At 38.8% G+C, this 22,643-nt stretch overlaps 1 protein-coding gene across 2 annotated transcripts in view; it reads left to right on the top strand.

The window, feature by feature from the left end:
• Positions 1-18,030, top strand: part of LOC118797032 (protein wntless homolog) — a 62,420-nt gene extending 44,390 nt beyond the window's left edge. The window contains exons 14-27 of one of the 2 annotated variants that reach the window (XM_036556241.1): positions 877-1,038; positions 2,280-2,429; positions 4,397-4,486; positions 5,848-5,980; positions 6,741-6,829; positions 8,214-8,429; positions 8,972-9,105; positions 11,052-11,142; positions 12,466-12,636; positions 13,811-13,985; positions 15,312-15,427; positions 16,105-16,182; positions 16,301-16,361; positions 17,276-18,030. In XM_036556241.1, coding sequence (XP_036412134.1) covers positions 877-1,038; positions 2,280-2,429; positions 4,397-4,486; positions 5,848-5,980; positions 6,741-6,829; positions 8,214-8,429; positions 8,972-9,105; positions 11,052-11,142; positions 12,466-12,636; positions 13,811-13,985; positions 15,312-15,427; positions 16,105-16,182; positions 16,301-16,361; positions 17,276-17,436 — 1,827 coding nt within the window. In that variant the 3' untranslated portion in view covers positions 17,437-18,030. Of the gene's footprint in view, positions 1-876; positions 1,039-2,279; positions 2,430-4,396; positions 4,487-5,847; positions 5,981-6,740; positions 6,830-8,213; positions 8,430-8,971; positions 9,106-11,051; positions 11,143-12,465; positions 12,637-13,810; positions 13,986-15,311; positions 15,428-16,104; positions 16,183-16,300; positions 16,362-17,275 lie in introns of those variants that run through there. The other variant, XM_036556242.1, reaches the window with a different exon arrangement.
• Positions 18,031-22,643: the final 4,613 nt, after the last annotated feature.

The raw sequence follows: 22,643 nt of genomic DNA, 5'->3' as shown, positions 1-22,643 counted from the left end.
TTTGCCAGATCAGTTTTAATGTTGTTTTGTTCCAGCCAGTCTGTAAAGCATCTTACAGCCCGTTTAGTTTGGCGAATGGTGTTGGGTTCATTTCTGGCTGATTCCAGGTTGTTTAGCTGTTCTTCTGTCACAGCTGCCCGACTGAAAAGCTGCTCAGTGGTGATGACAGTTTGGGGAATTTAGTGTGAGGAGCTGGAGAACGAACTGCCGGCTGTGCAGCGAGTGGGCGGAGTTCGTTACTCTGACGTAGCAACAAGCTGCTTGTTAAGGAACTATAATAGTCTCGTCTTCACTGACTAAATCGGCTGTCGGTCAGATGTGATCTTAAAAGTATCCATTTATGGCAAAGTAAGAAGTAAAAACATTCAAATGGCTTGAGCATCTCCTACAGCTGTCAAAGTCGTTGCTTAGCAACGGTGTCTCAGCAGAGTGATAGTGTTTGTGAAAAAAACATGCTGTTATAGCAACATAACAGCACAGTTAGAACGCTTCTCAACCAATCAGCTTGCGTGGCCGGAACTAACTGTTGTATAAACTCTTGGTATAATCTAGGAATTTTCATCACTGTAATGTGAAGCTACTTAAAACTTGGGTAAACTCTGTTTTCAGCAGGTGCTGCTGTCTGTTTTGGTAGTTAGAATTTGGCCAAAAAAAATAGATGTAAAATGAATGTTGCCAGTTTTTTCCCTTTGTATTGAAAATGCATTGCTATTTGGTGCGAGAACCACAACAGATGTCATATCATGAAATTTCTATATTGTTACACCCCTAGTGTTGCTGTGTTTTTAAGCCTCATACACCTTTTTCAAAGAAGTCAAACGTATATTATATAATCACACGCCTTTAATTCACTTTTTCTCATGTGTCTCATTCCAGAAAGGTGGTGTTGCATCGGGGTTCCATCATGTAGTCACCAATGAGGCGAATGCGAAGTGTTTGTTGCACGTTAAGGGCAGAAGGGTCATCAGAGCCACTGAAGTGGACTTTTCCTGGGCCAGCTTCAACAAGGGAGACTGCTTCATCGTAGATCTGGGCAAGGTACAGTTTCCTGAGACTAACAGTTGAACCTCAATAGCAGAAAATGACCTGCACTTAGCAGGTGGTGTTAGCCTGGTTTCTGTGTACATTGTGATAAGAAACCATTTGAGCTGATGCTTTAAATCATCATTAGATCTATTGGATTAAAATGTAATTCTAGTTGTAATCAAAGGAAGTGAAATATAAAATTTAGCACAAAAATCTGTCATTAAGGCTTCAAGATGGCTGCTGCTACTACAGTTTGTAGCTATGCTAACACATTTTTGCCCATGTTTAAATGTAACAATGAGTCATAGTGTCAGAAGTTGTAGAGATACTGTACAACTCCACATGGTTTGGCAAGTGACTGATGATTTAGGCCTGCAGTTAGCACAATGCTGATCAGCCTGCATTACTCGTGGCTTGGCTGATCAAATATATCCAGATTAATATGTAGTTCCATTGATGACTGTCTAGCGAAAATGTAAGTTGGCATGACAGAGCCAACTAACTATTCGTCGTCGTCATCTTTTTATTATTCTGTGTTGTTTGTATTTGGGATAACATAGCAACAACCTAGCAGCAACCTTAGAAACCACCTGGGATACCAGAGCAACGGCCTAGCAATAATCTTAGCAACCACCTGGGATAACACAGCATTGGCCTAGCAATGACCTTAGCAACCACCTAGCAGCAACCTTAGCAACCACCTGAGATACCAGAACAATGGCCTAGCAACAGCTTAGAAACCACCTAGGGTAACATAGAAATGGCCTAGCAACACCTTAGCGACAACCTAGGGTAACATAGAAATGGCCTAGCAACACCTTAGCAACCACCTGGGATAACATAGAAACGGCCTAGCAACACCTTAGCAACCACCTGGCATAACATAGAAACGGCCTAGTAACTCCTTAGCAACAACCTGGGATAACATAGAAATGGCCTAGCAACACCTTAGCAACCACCTGGGATAACAGAGAAACGGCCTAGTAACTCCTTAGCAACAACCTGGGATAACATAGAAATGGCCTAGCAACACCTTAGCAAACACCTGGGATAACATAGAAACGGCCTAGCAACACCTTAGCAACCACCTGGGATAACATAAAACTGGCCTAGCAACACATTTGCAGTGACCTGGGATTCCATAGCGACGGCTTTGTGAAGCCAACTTAAAATATGTTCTCCAACTTTCCCCGTCTAGTTATTATAGTAATCATTGCTAACAATGTGTCGTATGTGGCTTATATGTTTTGTAGGACATCTATCAGTGGAGAGGCAGTGAGTGTAACCGCTTTGAGACGGTGAAGGCCTCTCAGGTGGCCATCGATATCTGTGACAACGAAAGGAACGGAAGAGCCAAGCTGCACATGGTGGAGGAGGGGGCGGAGCCACAGGAGATTATTGATGTGAGAAAGAATTCTCTTATTTCTGTTAGGCTCACACTGTAGTGAGTGAATAGAGCTGCACTACATAAGATGGTTTTGGAAGACAGTGTTTTGAGCTCTACTCACTTTTGCTAGACGATAAACACCATTAACTCTCATTTAACTCCTCCATCACCATGTATAAAAAAGAGCCATGACTGATCTGTTAGTCAGGCTAACATTGGTGCTACACTAACTATACTCTTGAAAAAGACGGTTCTTCAAGGGTTCTTTGGTAAAGAAAATGGTTCTGTGCAGAACCGTGAACAATCAAAGAACGCTGTGCATGATTAACGGGGCTCTTTGCCTCATAAAGGGGTCATCAGATTGTTGGACAATGTGCTGTAGATGGTTCTTTTTTGAAAAAGGTTCTGCATAGAACCAAAAAGGGTTCTTCTGTTGTTATCAAGCTTGTTACAATAGAAAAACCCATCTTGATGCTAAATAGAACCATTTTCAAAAAGGCTCTGTATAAAACCATCTGCAGCACATTGTCCAACAATCTGAGGACCACTTTCACGATGCAAAGAACCCTTTAATCATGCAGAGGGTTCTTTGAGTGTTCATAGTTCTGTATGACCATTTTCTTCACTAAAGAACCCTTGAAGAACCATCTTTTTGGCTGTCTAACGTCATGTAAAAATTGTGTACATTGTGTAAGTACTTACACAATTACACATTTCCACCAGAGAGGGCGCCAAATCCTCAAACCTACATAATACTGCTTTAATACCTTGTTTTATGCTTTGTACAATGGACCTTTTTCACAGTCACTGCGTCGTCACATCCGGCTGTAAATAGTAGCGTTTTATCCAACTTCCGCCTGCACCGTTTAACAGAGCGGCAGTAGAGGGTCGCCGGTTTTCAGCATCCCTCAAAAAACGTCCTTCGGCCTCCGCTCAGCTAATAGAAGAGCAGTTTGCATGTCTGGTAGTTCCTCTAACATGAGCAGAAAGGCTAGTCTGACGTGGCTGAAGCTCGTCATGCAAAACTTAAAAACATTTGGACTCTGTATGAATCTGCGCATCTGCCACTGTGGGCTGTTTACCAGAGCTCAGGGGCAGCCCGGTAAATAGAGTATGCTGCGGCACACAACGGAGCCACACATCCCACGTCTGAAAGCGCATCTCCGTGTCAAAGCAGGTGCATTTAGACGGCGGAACGTGTTCCACAAAAATCCGCGTTGGAACCGTGAGGAATTTGCCTGAGTCAGGTTTTGCACAGCAGAGAAGGAGCGGTGTGGATTATTGTGTTCAACACCACATCACGCACCTCTGAACAGATCTGCACTCACTGCGCTTTATTTTGGAGATAAAGTCCACCAGGTTTAGTTTTTCCTACTCAGCCCATGCAAACATTAGCGAGTGCCCTGAACACCATAACCAGCACAGAGACACAGCATTGATTTCTACATTACAGTTACTGATCACCGAGCTGCAGTGGAGAGAAGTCAGTTTCTCAGGGTTTTAATCAAACCTTTTAATCACAGATGTGAGTAAATCTGTCCTGTACAGCCCGTATTCACTCTACAGCTCAGTTTTACTCTCCTTTTGATCGGCTACCTCGTTAAGTGACACATGACGAGCAGAGCTTTTCAGCTGAAGTTGAACATTTTTAAACTTGATCGAGTGGAAATTCAGGTGAGGCTGTTCAGTTGAATTATTGGTGCATTAGGAACGCAGCAATGATTTCGGACAGTATCAGCCATTGTTTGCAGCGCGACCGGAAGCATTGAGCTCTTGAGGTGTTTGCTAATGAGGATGTGTCCTCTGTGGTCCACATGAGAGTCGGAGAGAGAAAGAGTGGAGAACAGAGGTGGGGGTAGTGAGGGGCTTGACTTGCATGGCAATCAGACCTTGTTAGATGTGTTGGTGTGATGCTGTTGGCCATCTGACCCGTGTCAGAGTCCCTGTATGTGAATGAACTCTAATGTAATGACTCTTCCTCAGGCTCTGGGCCCCAAAACCACCATCGCCCCAGCCACACCGGACGATGAGAAGGTGGACACGTGCAACAGGAAGAAGGGGGCGCTGTACATGGTAACACATTTTGCTCCCTAGCAAAGGCATAAGTGAAGTTTTGTGTCCATCCGTGAAACTACATTTTCATTTAAACTATATAACAAACATAAAATATATGAAACGGACAGAAGTGCAGACTCAGTTCATGTTTCAAGATGGCTGCTACCGTTTTTTAGTTCTGATAATGTACCTTTGTCCTTGTTTATAGATAACAGTGTGTCATACAGGGTCAGAAACAGTTGAGGTGAATGTGTGATGGTTTAGGCAGGCAGTTAGCACCAATGCTACTTGGCTTCCATTACTGGCTAGCTACATTAGCCTTGTAGCTCCAATGTTAAAACTAAAGGAATAAATGTGGCTTTGCTGACCGACTACATTTTGAGATAGAAGTGGGCGATACGGCAAAAACACAATATCACGATACCTAAAGATGTTTTCACAATATTACGGGTGCAGCAATTCACAAGAATCACAATTCCATACGATACAGCAGTGTTTGAATTTTTCAGTACAGCAGAAATAAGGAGTGGCTGAAACTGTGACTTGTGTTAGTATGTTAATGTTTTCATTTTCAGTTTATTAGAACATTCACTAATATAAAGATGTAATATTTGAAACCAAAGTTGTGCGCTGTAGTGTCTCGATCTAACACTCTAGCGAAATGCTAATGTTAGTCATGATACAATGATACAGTAATTTTATATAATACGATATGTTGTATTGTTACATCCCTATCACAAGATATATACAGTATGTGTTTTTCTCAGGCTCAAGCTGTGCCATGAATTCGTCTGCATATTTCAATGCACAGTCACTGTTTATTGGCTGAATTTCACATATTGGGGTAAAAATAGAACTTGAAATGTGGCCTGTGCAAAAGTTATGGGCCATTATATATTTTATGTATATTAAACTCAGCATATAAATAGAAATTTTGCACTGAAAGTTGCAGAAAAATGCCATATTTAAGTTCCCTGTACAGGGTGTATTATTTTCACTTAGAAAACCAACAAAACCTGTCATTTGACCAGGAGCATTTAAACTTTTACATTCAGCTGTTTGCTCATAAGACTTACTGTGATGTAATTTATCATGATACTGCAAAATATTGTCATATTGCCCATGCATAATCTGAGATTATCTAAAAATGAATGCAGATTTAGCCGTGTATTTGTCCATAAGATCCTCTTTTACTTTAGCCACGTAGCTCCAGCGCAAAATTAAAGAAGCAAACATGCCTTGATTGATCAACTACAGTTTCGGCCAAACTACTCATGTAGTAAACCGAGAATAACAGCGTACAGAGCATTCAGTGTAGGATTAATTAATAGAGTTGGTTAATAATAATGGATTGATATTATATTTTGGCCCTTTTATAGATATCTGATGCTACTGGTTTCATGAAGACGTCTGTGGTGGCACAATCGAGTCCATTCAAACAGGCCATGCTGTCGCTTGAGGAGTGCTACATCCTGGACAACGGCGTGGATAATAACGTGTTTGTTTGGAAAGGTGTGGTAAGAGTCGTTATGACGTTTAGGGTGGGGTACACTTTCTTCAGGCGCTCAGATTTAGATTCTTAGAAATGTTCTGGTTGTGGCTGCATGAGAGCGTGTCCTCAACATCCTTCATCTGAGTTCAGAACGAAAGAGTAACAACTTATGACTACAATATTATAGAGAGTATTGTTAAAGACTTAGTATAACTATAATATGATTATAAGGGCTTGTTATAAAGGCTTAAGTAGTTTTTTATATAAAGGCTTATTATAATAATCTATTATTGTAGTTTTAACCATATTATGATTATAACAGCTCGTTATCATCAAGTATAACTATTATAACATAAGGCTTTATAACTACAACATACAGACTGTTATAAATACTTATTATAATAACTTTTTTTAGCTATATCATTATTATTATTATTATGATTAATGTTGTTTTAAGTAATGTTTTAAAATGAGTATTGTTATAAAGACTATGATGTATAAGACTATTTTTATTTTAATGGTATATTATTGTAATATATTACCATAATATTATAGTTATGATTTTAAACTATTACAGTTGTTGTATTATAAAGCCTGTTGTTATATAGAGTTATTATATTGTTGTTGGAGTTATTACAACTGCAACATAGTGTAACTATATTATAGTTATGTATTGTAACTATAAAAATCACAAAATTAGTTCATATTATGTTTATAATGTACACATAATGAAAAAATATAACAAGGTCCATTCAGCCTTTCCTCTGTTTCTGCTCCAAGGTCAAAATGCTAACGTCGCAGAGCGCAAAGCAGCCATGAAGGTCGCACAGCATTTCATCAAAGAGAAGAATTACTCCAGTAAAACGCAGGTGCACAGCCTCATATTCATCACCTACAGCTGCACACCGTGTGTTCAATAGTGTTTCATTACAATTTGCTTTATAAACCATGTGTTTTAGTGTGTAACTGGATATCTGATGCTTAGACAACATATGGTGAAATACTTAAATAGTGAATAAATCTACTCTAAAATTCTTTTGTGGTGTTTTCTCTAGATAAATGCACAAAGTACTGAGTTCTCAAGAACACATAACTGAGGAAAAATTGCTCATAACATGCAGTTGGCTATTGGTCAGTGTGTGTGTGTGTGTGTGTGTGTGTGTGTATATATATATATATATATATATATATATATATATATATATATATATATATATATATAAAATATCCTGCATTCTGCCCAGTTATCACTTGGTGATCTATCAAGTTTCTATGAGCCATTTCACATCAAACCACTCTGAATGACTTTGGTTACATCTTAGTTATTAAATTATGCAGAAAGTTTGAAAGATTAGTGACTTCCATACTCCTAAATAGAGCTTTAATGTCCTTTGTTAGCAATAAAAGCCTTGTAAGAGCCAGATAAGGTGCTTTTGTGTAAGTAAAGCTTGGCCTCATATGAATGTAAAGTCTGATATTTGCAATGAATTGTTGTGTATAAGCACATTCCCCTACAAAATAACTACTGTAACTAGTATTACAATGAGAAACTGGAGGATTTCTAATCAAGCACTTCCATATTTCTGTAGAACTGCCTTATTGTACTTTATAATAATAGTAAAACTATAGTTTCCTCTAAAGGGCCCATATCACAGAAAACCATCCACTGTTTTAATTGATGAGTTTGATCTAATATGTAAACATTGATACAGTTATATATATATATATGAGTTATTTTTATATATATATATATATATATATATATATATATATATATATATACACGTGCTAAATGATATATATATCATTTAGCACGTATAATGAGGGCATTAGATTTAACAAAAAAAATAAAGACTGAAAATCGTCAGCCATTAGCCACTGTAGCTTAATCATAACTGGCCATGAAAATCCATGATTGGTGCACCCCTACTGTACACATATTTTCACACATTTTGTACTTTATATATCCATAATTAATTCATGCTATGTATTCCATCTAAACCTGTACAATATTGCACATTTTTATATTTTATATTTATTTGTGTATATTAATTACTTTCTTTGTGGTAAATTCCAGCAATAGCCACAAAAAATTCTTTATATATAAAAAGATGCTTACTTAATCAAACTCTAATTCTAGTTCTGGCTGCTCGCACATCTTACTGTGCTATTTCCAGTTTGAGTCTGTAGGCTAAACTCATAAAGGAAGCTAATGTTCTGTATTTACAGTGTAACCTGTCTCTGTCCCTACAGATCCAGGTGCTGCCAGCAGGGGGCGAAACCACTCTATTTAAGCAGTTCTTCTCTGACTGGAAGGATAAGGACCTGACCACGGGCCCAACCAAGGCTTACACCATCGGCCGAATCGCAAAGGTGGAGCAGGTCCCCCTCGACGCCTCCACCCTGCACTCCAACAAGGCCATGGCCGCCCAGCACAGCATGGTGGACGATGGATCTGGGAAAGTTCAGGTGAATAGCTAGAAATTCATACTGATGAGAGAGGATCTTATTAAAAACACTTCAGATAACAGCAGCTAACCCATCGTTTCATGTATTAAAATCACATTCATATGCAAAAGATGACACGTGCCCTACAGACCATACATGCTGTGCCTGTGGAAAGGTGCAACGGGGATACTTTTATACAGATCCAAATATCAATATTAATGTTTATAATATTTAATCTAATATTACATAAACTCCAGGGGTCTGTATGGGGGTCCACACTTCAGTTCTCCACTCTCAGAACTCCAGAACTTACACATTAGTTTAATTATAATTACTGAATATTGAGTCTGCAGTTCAAGACTTTGCCTAAGCCCAGATTTAATATGACTTATTAATCTGAAACACCATTTGTCTTGCAATTTGCTCCAAGACTAAGGTTTAGAGGTCATTAATGTGTTATACTATGTAATCTACAGCCTAATGGACAAATTCATTAGATTATTTAGATCATCTCCATTCCTGTATATGTTTAAAACCAGCTGTTGAAATGTCATCTCAATCAGATCTGGCGCGTGGAGGGAGGAGAGCGGGTCCCGGTTGACCCCACCTCATATGGTCAGTTTTACGGAGGAGACTGTTACATCATTCTGTACAGCTACAAACAGGGCAGCCGAGAGCAGCACATCATCTACACATGGTGTGTCCACTCACAGTCCATATCTCTCCCTAATCAGTTCTATTCAGTTCCCACTGTAGTGGATCTCTTTGTCTATGGTAGCTTGTATGGTCTGTGGAGGCAGAAGCTCAAGATGCATATCGTCAATGTCCAAAAGAGAAAAACTGTGTCTCCAAAATGACAACTTTACAGAAGAGGGCAAAAAATAGCCTTTACTGTAAGTTGTAAAGAATGTAAAGAGCGCTAACCATTTTGTCGCTGTAACAACAAAACCTCATAATCTAGAAAAAGGAAGAAGCTTGTATTATTTTTCTTGTATTATAGGATTTTTTTCCTTGAGGTTCAGCTCATTTGTGAGGTTTTGTGTAGCAAAAATTCTATCCAATCTCTTTTTTTTTTCCTTCAAATTAAACAGACTGAGCTCTGTTCTCTTTAGCTGTGCTCTATTGCATCTTATTTAAAAAGCAGTCTGAGTTGAAATGCTCCTAGGTGTAAATACACCGATCAGGCATGACATTCTGACCACCTCCTTGTTTCTGCGCTCATTGTCCATTTGATCAGCTCCACTTACTATATAGGAGCACTTTGTAGTTCTACAGTTACAGACTGTAGTCCATCTGTTTCTCTGCATACTTTGTTAGCCCCCTTTTACCCTGTTCTTCAGTGGTCAGGACCCCCATGGACCCTCACAGAGCAGGTACTATTTGGGTGGTGGGTCATTCTCAGCACTGCAGTAACACTGACGTGGTGGTGGTGTGTTAGTGTGTGTTGCGCTGGTCTGAGTTGATCAGACACAGCAGTGCTGCTGGAGTTTGTAAACGCTGTGTCCACTCACTGTCCACTCTATTAGACACTCCTACCTTGTCGGTCCACCTTGTAGATGTAAAGTCAGAGACGATAGCTCATCTGCTGCTGCACAGTTTTGTGTTGGTCATCCTCTAGTCCTTATCAGTGGCCACAGGACGCTGCCCACAGGACGCTGTTGGCTGGATATTTTGGGTTGGTGGACTATTCTCAGTCCAGCAGTGACACTGAGGTGTTTAAAAACTGGTCATAATGGTCATAGGTGGTCATAATGTTATGCCTGATCGGTGTGTGTATGTGTCTCTCTCTCTCTCTCTCTCTCTCTCTCTCTCTATATATATATATATATATATATATATATATATATTCTCTCTCTCTCTCTCTCTCTATATATATATATATATATATATATATAGAGAGAGAGAGAGAGAGAGAATATGTATGTGTATATATATATATATATATATATATATATATGAAAAAAATAAAGAAGCGTTTTTTTTCATGACATCACAAAAACAGTGACTTAAATTGAGTCATTTGCACAGCTTAGTTAACATACATGGACCATACCAACTGTTTAGTAAACAAATGTTTTCAAACTTATGTTAGAAATGTTTACATCAAACAGTTTTATTAAAAACAAAAAGTTTTTTTCCATGCCTTTTGTATCTGGTCATATTAAGCTTGATTATCATGTAAAAGTCAAAATTCTTGTTTTCCCATCATTTTCCACCAGAACCTAATGACTTTTGCATCACCCCTAAAACGTTTCCTGAATGTATTGATGTAGGAGGGCACCAGTGGGCGGGGCAAAGTAATATTACCCAATAATATCATGTTTTGCCCCCCCCCCCACCGTCATGTCATGGAGAGAAAACCCTCAGCTAACTCAGAGACCCTCCCTGATATCGTGATTCACTCTTTAACATATTGCAGTACAGAAGATGAATGAGTTATGATTTTATTTCATGCTGACTTTAACGTATGTTAATGTAATGAGATTTTATTGTTAGTTTTGAATTGGTCAGTTGATCATCGTATGGAGTAAAAATGGTTTCGATATGATAAAGGCGATGTACTTTACTGTGTGACGTCTTCTGTACGCTATAACAGTGATAGTGCTGTCAGTGTGGTAACTGCAGGTGTTTGTGTGTTTACAGGCAGGGCTTGAAGAGCACACAGGACGAGCTCGCTGCCTCTGCCTTCCTCACCGTCCAGCTGGATGACTCCATGGGTGGAGCTCCTGTCCAGGTGAGATTTTAATTTCAGTGCCTGAAGGTGGGTCTCCTGAGTGGCGTAACCATTGAAGCGGTGGTCCTTTCATTTAAAGGGTTGCGATTACGATCCACGGTGATGCCACACCCACCCGTGTCTGGAAGCCTCTCTCTCTCAGGGTGGATAGGATGGTCCTCCCTTTTCCCCCCATCACTCAACATGATGCTGGGCGTCTGTTAGGTGGCGTAACCAGAGAACTTGTAGAGAGGAGAATTTCCACTCTGCAATGTCTTCCGGGTTTCTCAGACGCTAGAGGGCGCTCCCGAGCGAGTCCAAAATGAATGGGTTAATATGGAGCATTTGAGCAAAGTCATAGTTTATAAATGATTAAACATTTTTAATGTAAAAGAATACATTCATTTCCTGAACACAGAGCAGCATAAAACATTTTAACTTTTCATTTAGCTTTTAAACTCGAGTTATAGGAGTTTAAAACGGCACCTCGTGTACGTCCATGACGTTAGTGAGCGCAAACAGCCAATGAGCTGCTCCGCTTGCCAACCAATCAGCACTCATTTGCTGTAGAAAAAAAGAAACGTACAGGTGAGATTTCTTTGCTTATTTAGTGAAATCCATCCTTCTACTTTCTAAAATTAAAGAAACGCTCTGGTTCAGTGATTAGAAACTATTTTAACTTTTTGTTTTTAGCCGTTTAGCTCCATTTACTCCCATTCATTGAGGACTTGTTCATGGGCGCCCTCTGCTGTTTATCAGTCCTGTTTTTGATATAATGGGGGAAATAGGAAGTGGCCAGGCTGCTCATAAACCGGCTCTGACGTAACAGAATTAGCAGTTAGTGTTCTCCTCCAAGTGTGTTGAGCTGTACGGTGATGTTAGTAGCAGTTTGTAAAGACATGGTGGAGCCTCCTTCACAGAGGAAGCACATGCTAGACTTCACCCTTCCAGCTTGGTCACATCATGTGAGAGAGGGAGACCTAGGGAGTGGAGAAATTGACAACTGATTTTGGGAAAAAAAAAGTGGTTAAAAATTAAAAAACTGAAGTCATTACAGAGCAGACAAAACCTTTAAAAGGCCTCACAGTTTTTATTGCCCCCCTTATGATGTTTGTGATCAACACAGGCTGGTTTTGCCTGGGAGTGAATGGTAGATTTTGAACCTTCAACAAAATGTACACACACCAAATTCTTTTATTCGAACATGCAAAGAAACAGTGGTTTTCCGATGATACGGGTTCTTTAAAAGGGGATTGGATCGTGTTTTTTATTATACTGTAGATTTACGTTCTGCCCATTCTGCGTTTTCCTGCTCTCAGACACTGACTGTGTATCAATGTTCAGGTACGTGTGACCCAGAGCCAAGAGCCTCCCCACCTGATGAGCATATTTAAGGGGAAGCCCATGATCATCCACAGCGGAGGCACGTCTCGCAAAGGTGGCCAGACCCAGGCAGGCAGCACACGACTCTTCCACATCCGCACCAGCACCGCCAAGGCCACCAGGGCTGTAGAGGTAAGGAGAGCGTCCAGCAGCTGTTTGATCTGTAGGTGCTAGTGAATAACAGCTGACCAGTAACTGGACAAAAGAAATGGGACACTGATTTTCTGTTCAATGTGATACCAGGGAATACCAGGGCTAAAGAAAACTAATGACTCAGATGTCTTTACAGTGGTGGTGATAGGAACCAGGGGTCGCCATGACTACAACACAAATATAGACATTTTATTTACTATCCAGAACCACCAGTGAACCTACACGAGTCTTCTGAGTTTATATGGAATGATGATGAATGTTTAAAAAATATATAAATATTTGGAGACTACTTTGCCTGACAGCACCCTGTATGTTTCCCTTCGCTGTAAATGGATTCATAAAAAGCCAAAAGCTTTTTGTAAAACTATCATAAAACAATGTCTGAAATATCAGGCAGCGTTCAGAACCATTTCAACTTTGTGAAGGAGCTTTTAGAGGCATTAAACTCTTCAGACGTCTGGTTCCCATCACCACCACTGTGAACGATGCCGATTCTGTAAGTTTCTCTAGAATGGGGCATTTTACATCAGACCACTGTAAACGACTTCTTTTGCGTTGCAACACTGTAGTTATGTAGAAATTTTGAAAAATTCTTTAAAAAATCTGTCAAAATAATAAAAATTCTTTCTACAAAGAAATTTGTTAATGCAGTTTTTTTACTACTTCTCATTCCAGGTTGTGTTCATTAATACTCTTCCCATTTTGGAAAATTCTTATTATAATATAATACTAAACAAATAAACTTGGTATGGATAATTATATGCAAGAATCAAATCATCAAAATCGGACATATAAATACTTTTGTATCAAGCAACCAATCATTACAAGACAGCAGTGGAACCATTTCAGAGTCATAATTTCTTTTCTATCACTTTATTTCTCTCTCTCTCTCTCTTGCCCACTCTCCACCTCCTGCCCCCCCCTCGCTCGCTGTCTCTTCTTCTCTCTCTCTCCTCTCTCTCTTTCTCTCTATCTCTCTCTCCCTCCCCTTTCTTGCCCTCGATGTTGGTCTCTGTCCCCCTCTTTCCCTCTCTCTCTCTCTCTCTCTCTCTCTCTCTCTCTCTCGCTCCCCACTTTCTTGCCCTCAATGTCTCCCTCTTTCTCTCTCCCTCTCTCTCTCTCTCTCTCTCTCTCTCTCTCTCTCTCTCTGTAGGTGCAATCTTGTGCATCCAATCTGAACTCCAATGATGTGTTTGTGCTGAAGACCCCCAACTCACTGTTCGTGTGGAAGGGTGTGGGGGCCAGTGCAGAGGAAGTGGGCACTGCTAAGCATGTGGTCACCTTCCTGGGAGGAAAGCCCACCGATGTGGCGGAAGGCAAAGGGCCAGGTGAGAAGTTTTCCATTAGCAACTAGCACTGTGCTAATTCCACAGAATTTGGACCACATAGTCCATGTTTGGATTTGGTTGTAGAAAAGCAGCATTTTCTCCTCATTTCATGGGTCTAAAGTAACTGTTGTGTCAATCCAAGTGTCAATATTAATGTTCATAAAATTTAAATTAATATTACATATTTAATCCCTTAAAGTGAAAATGCACCAATTTTTCACAACAACAGAACTTTCACATTAGTATCATAGTAGATACTGAATAGTAAGTCTACAGTTTAAAGGGCTCAATATAATAATAGAATGTATGTGGCTGGTGTTCTAGATCCAGGTTAAGCCTACGCCAGGGGTCGGCATGTGTCTGGAGTCACATGAGGCTCTTTTACTGCCCTGTTGTGGCTCCACAGCTGAATTAGATTAGTAGGTAAAATAAAATAATCCTCCTTTACAGTAAAATAAAGCTCTGCTGATCGTTCAACACAGTTTAACAATAAATGGTCTTAAACTCTGGAGTTAATGTAGAACTGCTGATTCACCCTTTAACCCTGAAGATCAGTGCAGACTGGTCACCATAGCAACACAGATGGCAATCTCACCTATCTAGTGGCGGAAAGGCAAAGAGAAAGATTTAAGACAAACATCAATAATTTGGACTCAAATGGACTTATTTGCGTTTATAATCACTCCAGCTGGTTTCCTGATATGTTTAATCTGCAATGAAACACTATCAAACACTAAAAAGTGACTAAAAGTCAGCTTCTCATTCACCAGATTCTTGTTCAAAATTTTCCGTTCCACTTTAAATGGTGCAGAAGTTACATTCCGGCACCTCAGGCACCATTTAAGGTGGAACGGACAAATGGAACAAGAAGCTGGCTAATAAGAAGCGACTCGAGAGATGTTTTACAAGAAACTGTTCTGCTTTTGTGGAAAAGTTTCCTGCTGGAGATGCGAGAAAAATGGCTATAGCTGAGCTAAAGCTTAAAGCAGAGCGAAGTAAGTCTGCGTTTTTGTTTTTATTATTTTTTTTAGCCTATTCTAGTACATCAGCACATACTGAGACATATTTACAGCCAAGATGGTAAAATGTTGTGGCTCCCAAGATGGTTTGATTTTTGTTGAAAGGACAAAATGGGTCTTCTTAACATTTTGGTTGTTGACCCCTAGCCTGAGCTTGGACTTAACAAGACTTTTCAGGGTTGAAACATCATTTGCCTTGCAGTTTAGTCCAAGACTAGGTTTAATTTGTTTCCTAGAAACCAGCCTTTCATGTTTATATATTATGTAATATTTTTACTCTCTCTCGGGGGCCGATGTTTCTCTGTAGCGGGATTCTGGGCGGCTTTGGGAGGAAAGAAGGAGTATCAGAGCTCCAAAGCTCTGCAGAAAACCATCAAACCACCACGACTGTTCGGCTGCTCCAACAAGACCAGCCGGCTAGTGGTAAAGGAGATCTTGCTCAGTTGATTAGTTTATTGATAGATTGATGAGACAGATGAGTCAGACAGATAGACAGTAGGTTTGAACTGTACAGTTTATACAGTGTTTATACACGTTGTCGTTGTTGTCGTCGTCGTTGTCGTCGTCGTCGTCGTCGTCTACAGGCTCTCCATAACTGGTCAGAATCTTCCTTTTATGATCCATATGTTTGCATACTCGGAAAAACCTATTGTGGTGTAATTTATCACAGCATCACTAACATATATCACCCACCCCCCTGGCGTCACTAGCTGTGTTTACATGCAAGGATTTTTGCCAAAGATTTGAGATTGTTTATAAACTTTCACTATGACGCGACGCACATGCGCAGAACATACTTTCCGATAGGGAATGTAATCAGATTCAGACGTTTACACGGCTATTATTCTTCTATTTAACGGATTATTTACAGGGTTACCCACCTCGTTCAGTTGGATAGAAATTGTATTCCGAATGGCTTCAATCAGACTAGTCTATTCTGACTGAGGTGTTTACATGGACGCATTCTATTCCTGTTGAGCTATTAGTCGGATTATTAACGGATTATTAGCCTTCATGTAAACGTGGCTACTGTGCTATGTACTGATGTGCTTTTGCAGAATATTAGCACCGTCCTGATTTGTACTCTGTTCGTCTCTCAGGTTGAGGAGGTGCCTGGAGACTTTACCCAGTCTGACCTGGCCACTGATGATGTCATGCTGCTGGACACTTGGGATCAGGTAGATGAAGCAGCTCTATAGCAACAAGAGATTTCAGTAACAAAAAAACTCAATCCATGAATAACTCAGCCACATTAGGTCATAATTTACAAGCTAATCACGATACTCTCATTTGTAGATCTTCCTCTGGGTCGGCAAAGACGCCAAAGAGGTAGAAAAGACCGGTGCACCAAAAACAGGTAAGATACCAGGTTTGGTTCCCAAGTTGCAACGTCTAATATTGTAGTTAGGGGCATTACACAGTCATACGCATTTGAAAGAAATAAATAACTGAAATGTGCAGCACAAAACTTGATTGCGTTTGAGATTTGCAACAACTGATTTCAAGATCTTAATAAAAATGTCGAGTAAAAAGTCTGTTTTTTCCTTTTGGAAAATGTAGGTTTTCAATTTCACTAATGTTTGAGTCATTTAGAAGTCTTTCAAAATAATACATAAAGGGCCCATATTATGGAAACTAAGCTGCAAAACAACCCACTTTGAACAAATTGGGTTTGTGATGTCACAAAAAAACAACACACATACAAATATTCTTCTGTTCAGCCTACTGAGCCCCACTCAGTCACCCTGAAGTTATAAGGAGTGTTTCAGCACGGACTGCTTTTTGATTGAAGCACAATAGCTGGACAGGACAGCCAATTGGAACAGAGCTCATTTACATATAACAGTCTGAAGGACACGGTAACATAAACGGGTTCAATTCTAAGGGATAAAGGGAGGATGGAAGATGGGTGTTAAAAATATTAATTTGCCTGTTCTTGTTGCATAAAATCAGAGATAAGTGGACCTCAGTGAGGAAAACAAAATACAGGAAAAATGTAAGATATGAGCCCTTTAAGTATTCTAATGAAATACAGTCAATTACGTATCCACCCTGCTTGTATCTCTGTGAACAATTAATTTTTTTAACCCTATTTGTAATTATTCTATGATGACTCAACTAATAGAAATGGTCACTTATTTGGAGTAAAATCTTGTTGTATTAACAGATAACGAATATTTTGTTGCTTCTGTAGAGTGTAAATGCTTTTTATGATGATAACCATATGTTGTAAACAGACTAAACAAGGCTGACTGCGTTTGCTTTTTACAGCTAAAGAGTATGTGGACTCTGACCCCTCCGGGCGACATGGCATCCCCATCACTACCGTTAAGCAGGGGGCCGAGCCCCCCACCTTTACTGGCTGGTTCCAGGCCTGGGACGCCCAGATGTGGGACACTGACCCTCTGGAGAGGATCCGCGCCCGATTCTAACTCTCAAATCTCTTCTTATGCTCTTTATTTTTGTTCATTTGTACTTAGCGAGCCTGCTGCGCGAACAGCTACTTTCACAGATTTCCACATCACAGACGGTTCCTTCTGCCGAGGTCATCGGAACTGATCTGCTGTCAACTCATGCAAATTTGAACTGTTACTCAGTAATAATACCCACATTGTTCATGGCCTGGTTTCCCAAAAGCACTGAAGAACAAAGATCACAGTCAGTTCTGTCAGTAATAAACTACAGCTGATTATTTTGACTGTTATTTGAGTAAGCAGTTTTTATAAATAGGCCTAACAAAAACACTTACCTGTTGCCAACAATTGCATAAAAGGGGTGTGTCCATCAGGCTCTGTTAAGAGAGAGCAGTAAGAGAATTTAAAGTATGCATTATCATGCTAATTGCCAACCAATTGCTCCAGATTCATCAAAACATTTGAATGAATAATTATTTTGTATCAGTGGGTTATTAATCGATTAATCATGACAGCCAGTAAAGATCATCTTAACAGTACAGTACTTTTAGGAAACTGGCCGTACATAAACTGGTCCCACTTCGTATTGTGTCTCTAATAACTGTGTAGTTACATGTGAACAACATATGCAACAATAATGTAATCACTAATGATTTAGTCACTGTTGCGGATGGGTTACAGAAGTACACCTGTTGTAATTGTCGTTATATAGGTACAATGCAATTACAGAGTGGTAATTATAGAATGGTAATTAATGTGATGTGATTAGGTTACCTTGTTTCAACAGTTATTCCGCAGTAATTATGTAAAACGTAAATATAATATGTTAAAAGACTTCTGATCTGTAGTGTATCAAAAGGAATATAATAATTACATGAGGCAAAACTGAAGTTAATACCTGTGTAACTACACAGGCTGTACTTCTGTAATCCATCTCTAACATTGCTTAAATCATTGGTAGTTACAGTGTTGTTACATATGTTATTGATGTGTAACTACAGTTATTAGAGACACCTACTTAATATAACGTGGGACCCATAAACTAGCTCGTCTACTGCTCAGCTGACATCTGGCATCATAGCTCATGGACCAAAGCCATAAACAAAGATAAGTAAGCACATAACCGGTCCAATCAATGATTAGATTGGACAGTTACATGTCCAAAAATGTTGAAAGATGCTTAAAGTAGCATAAATCAGGCTCAGTCTTGCCAAATGACCTTTGTGTTTAGCCAAAAGTCCTCTGTTTACTTGGTGTTAGTCTTACTTAGAGGTGCGTATGGGCCTGCATTCATTCTGCCAGTGTACGGGATGGGAGCCCTGTAAAGCATGGATGATGTACTTTTTAGGCAAATATGCACTGCAGACTTCACCTTTGTGTGTTTTTGTTTTGCTTTTGATAAATGCCCACATGTTTAAACAAAAGGAGTGCTTCTTTTAATGACTTTGACAATACATTACTGGGTATCAATGTATTTTTTTTTTTATTTTATTTTACTGAATTAAAAAAAGCCAGCTGCCCTTTAAAGCATATTAAAATTTCATGATAAATGGAGCAATATCAATGCCCCAGAATTCCTTAAAATACAGTATTGTCCAGTTAACTTATTTCAATTAATGAACTTCAATTAAAGTTAAGAACATTTTTCCTTTCTTCTGTAAAGTTTTCTTCTTTAATGATTGAACACTGTATAATAGTTATATATAGTAATATACATATGTACAGTGTGCCTTTAGTGCCTTTGAACACTATGATAGAGTATATACATATTTACAGTGCGCTTCCTTTTGTGTCTGTGAACACTATAATAGTTATATACAGTGATATATACATATTTGCAGTGTACCTTTAATGACTGAATACTGTATAATAGTTATATTCAGTGATATACATATTTACAGTGTGCTTCCTTTAGTGTCTGTGAACACTGTTATATACAGTGATGTATACATATTTACAGTGCGCTTCTTTTAATGACTTTGAACACTATAATAAAGTTATATACAGTCATATGTACATATTTACAGTGCGCTTCCTTTAGTGTCTGTGAACACTATAATAGTTATATACAGTGATATATACATATTTGCAGTGTACCTTTAATGACTGAATACTGTATAATAGTTATATACAGTGATATACATATTTACAGTGTGCTTCTTTTAATGACTGAACACTATAATAAAGTTATATAGTCATATATACATTTACAGTTTGTTCTTTTAGTCTCTGTAAACACTACAATAGTTATATACAGTGATATATACATATTTACAGCACGCTTCTTCAGTGTCTGTGAACACTGTATAATAGTTGTATATAGTAATATACATATTTACAGTGCATGTCTTAATGACTAAACACTGTAATAAAGTTATATACAGTAATATATACATATAGAATATTTAATCCCTGAATCTTGTATTAAATAGTTACACCTAGTAATATATACAGATATTCTAGAATGCATCACAGAATGCAACACACACTAACACACTACGACCGCGTCAGTGTCACTGCAGAGCTGAGAATGATCCACCACCCTAAATAGTACCTGCTCTGTGGGGGTCCTGTGGGGGTCCTGACCACTGAAGAGTGCTACTTTATGGTCAGCGGAGCTGATAAAATGGACAATGAGTGTAGATACAAGCAGGTGGGCTTTATGAAGTGGCTGGTTTGTGTATATATTTGCAGAGAGCTTTTAAAATCTGTATACAATAAACCCAGTTATTTACAGTATTATACAGTAATATGTTATATACATATATACATACATGAACATAGCTCTGTGTGGTTGTATGACCACATGGTGGTGCTGTTATACAGTCTATGTAAATGATCCATATTTCTTTCTCACTCTGTTCTGTCAGCTCTCGCAGCAGACACATGCAGAAGTAACTCATTGTGCCAAACAGCACCACAAACAGAAGCTTCAGATGTTAAAGAGGTGATGTTTCTGCAGCCGCTGACCTTTCGAGCGGTTTCACTGTGCCTCTCCGGGTGTAAATCTGCTGCATGATTGATGGCTCTCCTCATCTGAACTTGGCTTCACTCGTCCTCCAGAGACACCCATCTCTCTCTCTCCTCTTCTCTCAGGCAGGGAAAGTGAAAATGCAGTCGTGTTGCAGCGTGTTTAGTACCAGGGGAGGCTTTTTTTATGTACGTTTTATTTTTGAAGTGGTGCACAGCAATATAAGGCTTATCACTCACGTGCAAAGCAATTTCACATCATCTTTAAAAATATATGTCGAGTTTGTAATGTATTTCCATATATGTTTCATGTATATGTAAATATTAACAATTGACAATATATTTTATCTACAAATCTGCACATATATGAATATATTGACATATATATGGACATCACATACATTCCATGCTCTCTCTCTCTCTCTCTCTCTCTCTCTCTCTATATATATATATATATATATATATATATATGTGTGTGTGTGTGTGTGTGTGTGTGTGTGTGTGTGTGTGTATTCTCATATTAAAAAGAGTGCGAAAGAATTATGGATATATATTGCCAAAAAGATTTATTGTAATACTGCACTCTTCAAGGGTTCTTCAGTAAAAGGAATGGTTCTATTTAGAACCATGAGTTCTATATTACCATTTCATGCTTAACTGGTTCTTCAGTTTGATGTAGAATGTGTTGTATATGGTTCTAAATAGCATCAAAAAGGGTTCTTCTATTGTTATAAGCTTGATCTTGTAACAGTGGCAGAACCCTTCTTGGTGCTACAGAATCATTTTCAAAAAAAAAGGTTCTATATAGAACCATATACAACACATTCTCCACCAATCTGAAGAACCATGTCACCATGCAAAGAACCATTTAAGCATGCCAAGGGTTCTATACAGAACTCATGCTTATGAATGGCTAAATAGAACAATTCTGTTCATTAAAGAACCCTTGAAGAACCACCTTTTTAAGAGTGTATAAAAAGTACATAAAATAAAAAGTTTTCTATAGTGTTCTGTGATACTTCCATAATAATTGATCATATTTTCACCTCATATAACATTAGCATAGTTTTGGGCAAGTTTATTTTCCATATGGACTAGAGAGTGAATGGTATATTCCAAAACTGTAGTACATTTAATTAATTTATTTCATAAAATGAGGAAATTTTGATTTTAACTGATACGGGCCCTTTAAAGAAGTCTAGTTGATACTTTATCGTCCAGCAGATGGCGATAAATACCTGGTATTGGCCATACGAGCAAATGGCTTGTAAATGCCCATACAAAAATTGATATAATTAAAGATTATATATACATACATATGTATGTGTGTGTGTGTGTGTGTGTGTGTGTGCAGTGTTCGTTGGAACAAAACCTTGTATCTCCAAATTGGTAACTTTACAGGAGAAAGAAAAAACATGCTTTACTTTTAATGGAAGTCAATGGAAGCAGAATTTTTCAAGTCATTTTGGGACGTTTCTTTTGGTCCATTCATCACGAAATTTATACACAATGTAAAGGACAACAGGCATTTTCAAATTATGTCAAAAACTGAAAAATGAAAAAAAAACAAGGTTTGTTGCGACTGCAGTGGCACATAGACAACTTATAATAACATGTATGATTTTCATAGGTGTGCCTGTCTCAACCGTTGTTGTCGCTTTGAAATAGCATGTCTACTGATGCTTTTTGTCATTGTCAACTTAAACCACCTCCTAATTCTCAGACATGACTAATCAGTCCAGCCAGCCAGAACATATACAAAGAAACTACTGGCTGGAAATTCAACCTGGAGAAATCTCAGGAATTTCAGGAATGTTCTGAAAGACACGGGATGCTGATCATCTGCTCCATGTAAACATAATTATTGATTTGTTTTTATCATAAACTATCAGTCTTCATTCAGATACGTTTTCAAAGGATTCTGTCACTGCACAGAGTGAAAAGACCTGCAGGTGCCTGCAGTGTTACTTCAGTGACGAGCACTGCTGCTCACATATAAACCAACACGGCGTCCCACTAGAAAGTGAAGAGGCGATAATGACACCAATAGTGTCATCACAGGCTTTAAATAGAGCAGCATTCGAACTGAAAAGGGGTGAAATCTGTCAGAATGAGTGTTTGGATTATAGGCTTTCAGCCAGCGAATGAGTAAGAACACATATACAGCACTGTGCAGAGGTCAGAGACCAGCCTTCATTGATTTAATTTACACTCAGAACAGCCATTTAGTACAAGTTGTTCATTTCTCACCATCA

Source organism: Colossoma macropomum, unplaced genomic scaffold, assembly GCF_904425465.1.
Source record: "Colossoma macropomum unplaced genomic scaffold, Colossoma_macropomum, whole genome shotgun sequence".
Lineage (NCBI taxonomy): Eukaryota > Metazoa > Chordata > Actinopteri > Characiformes > Serrasalmidae > Colossoma > Colossoma macropomum.
This window is presented reverse-complemented; position numbering and strand designations above follow the sequence as displayed.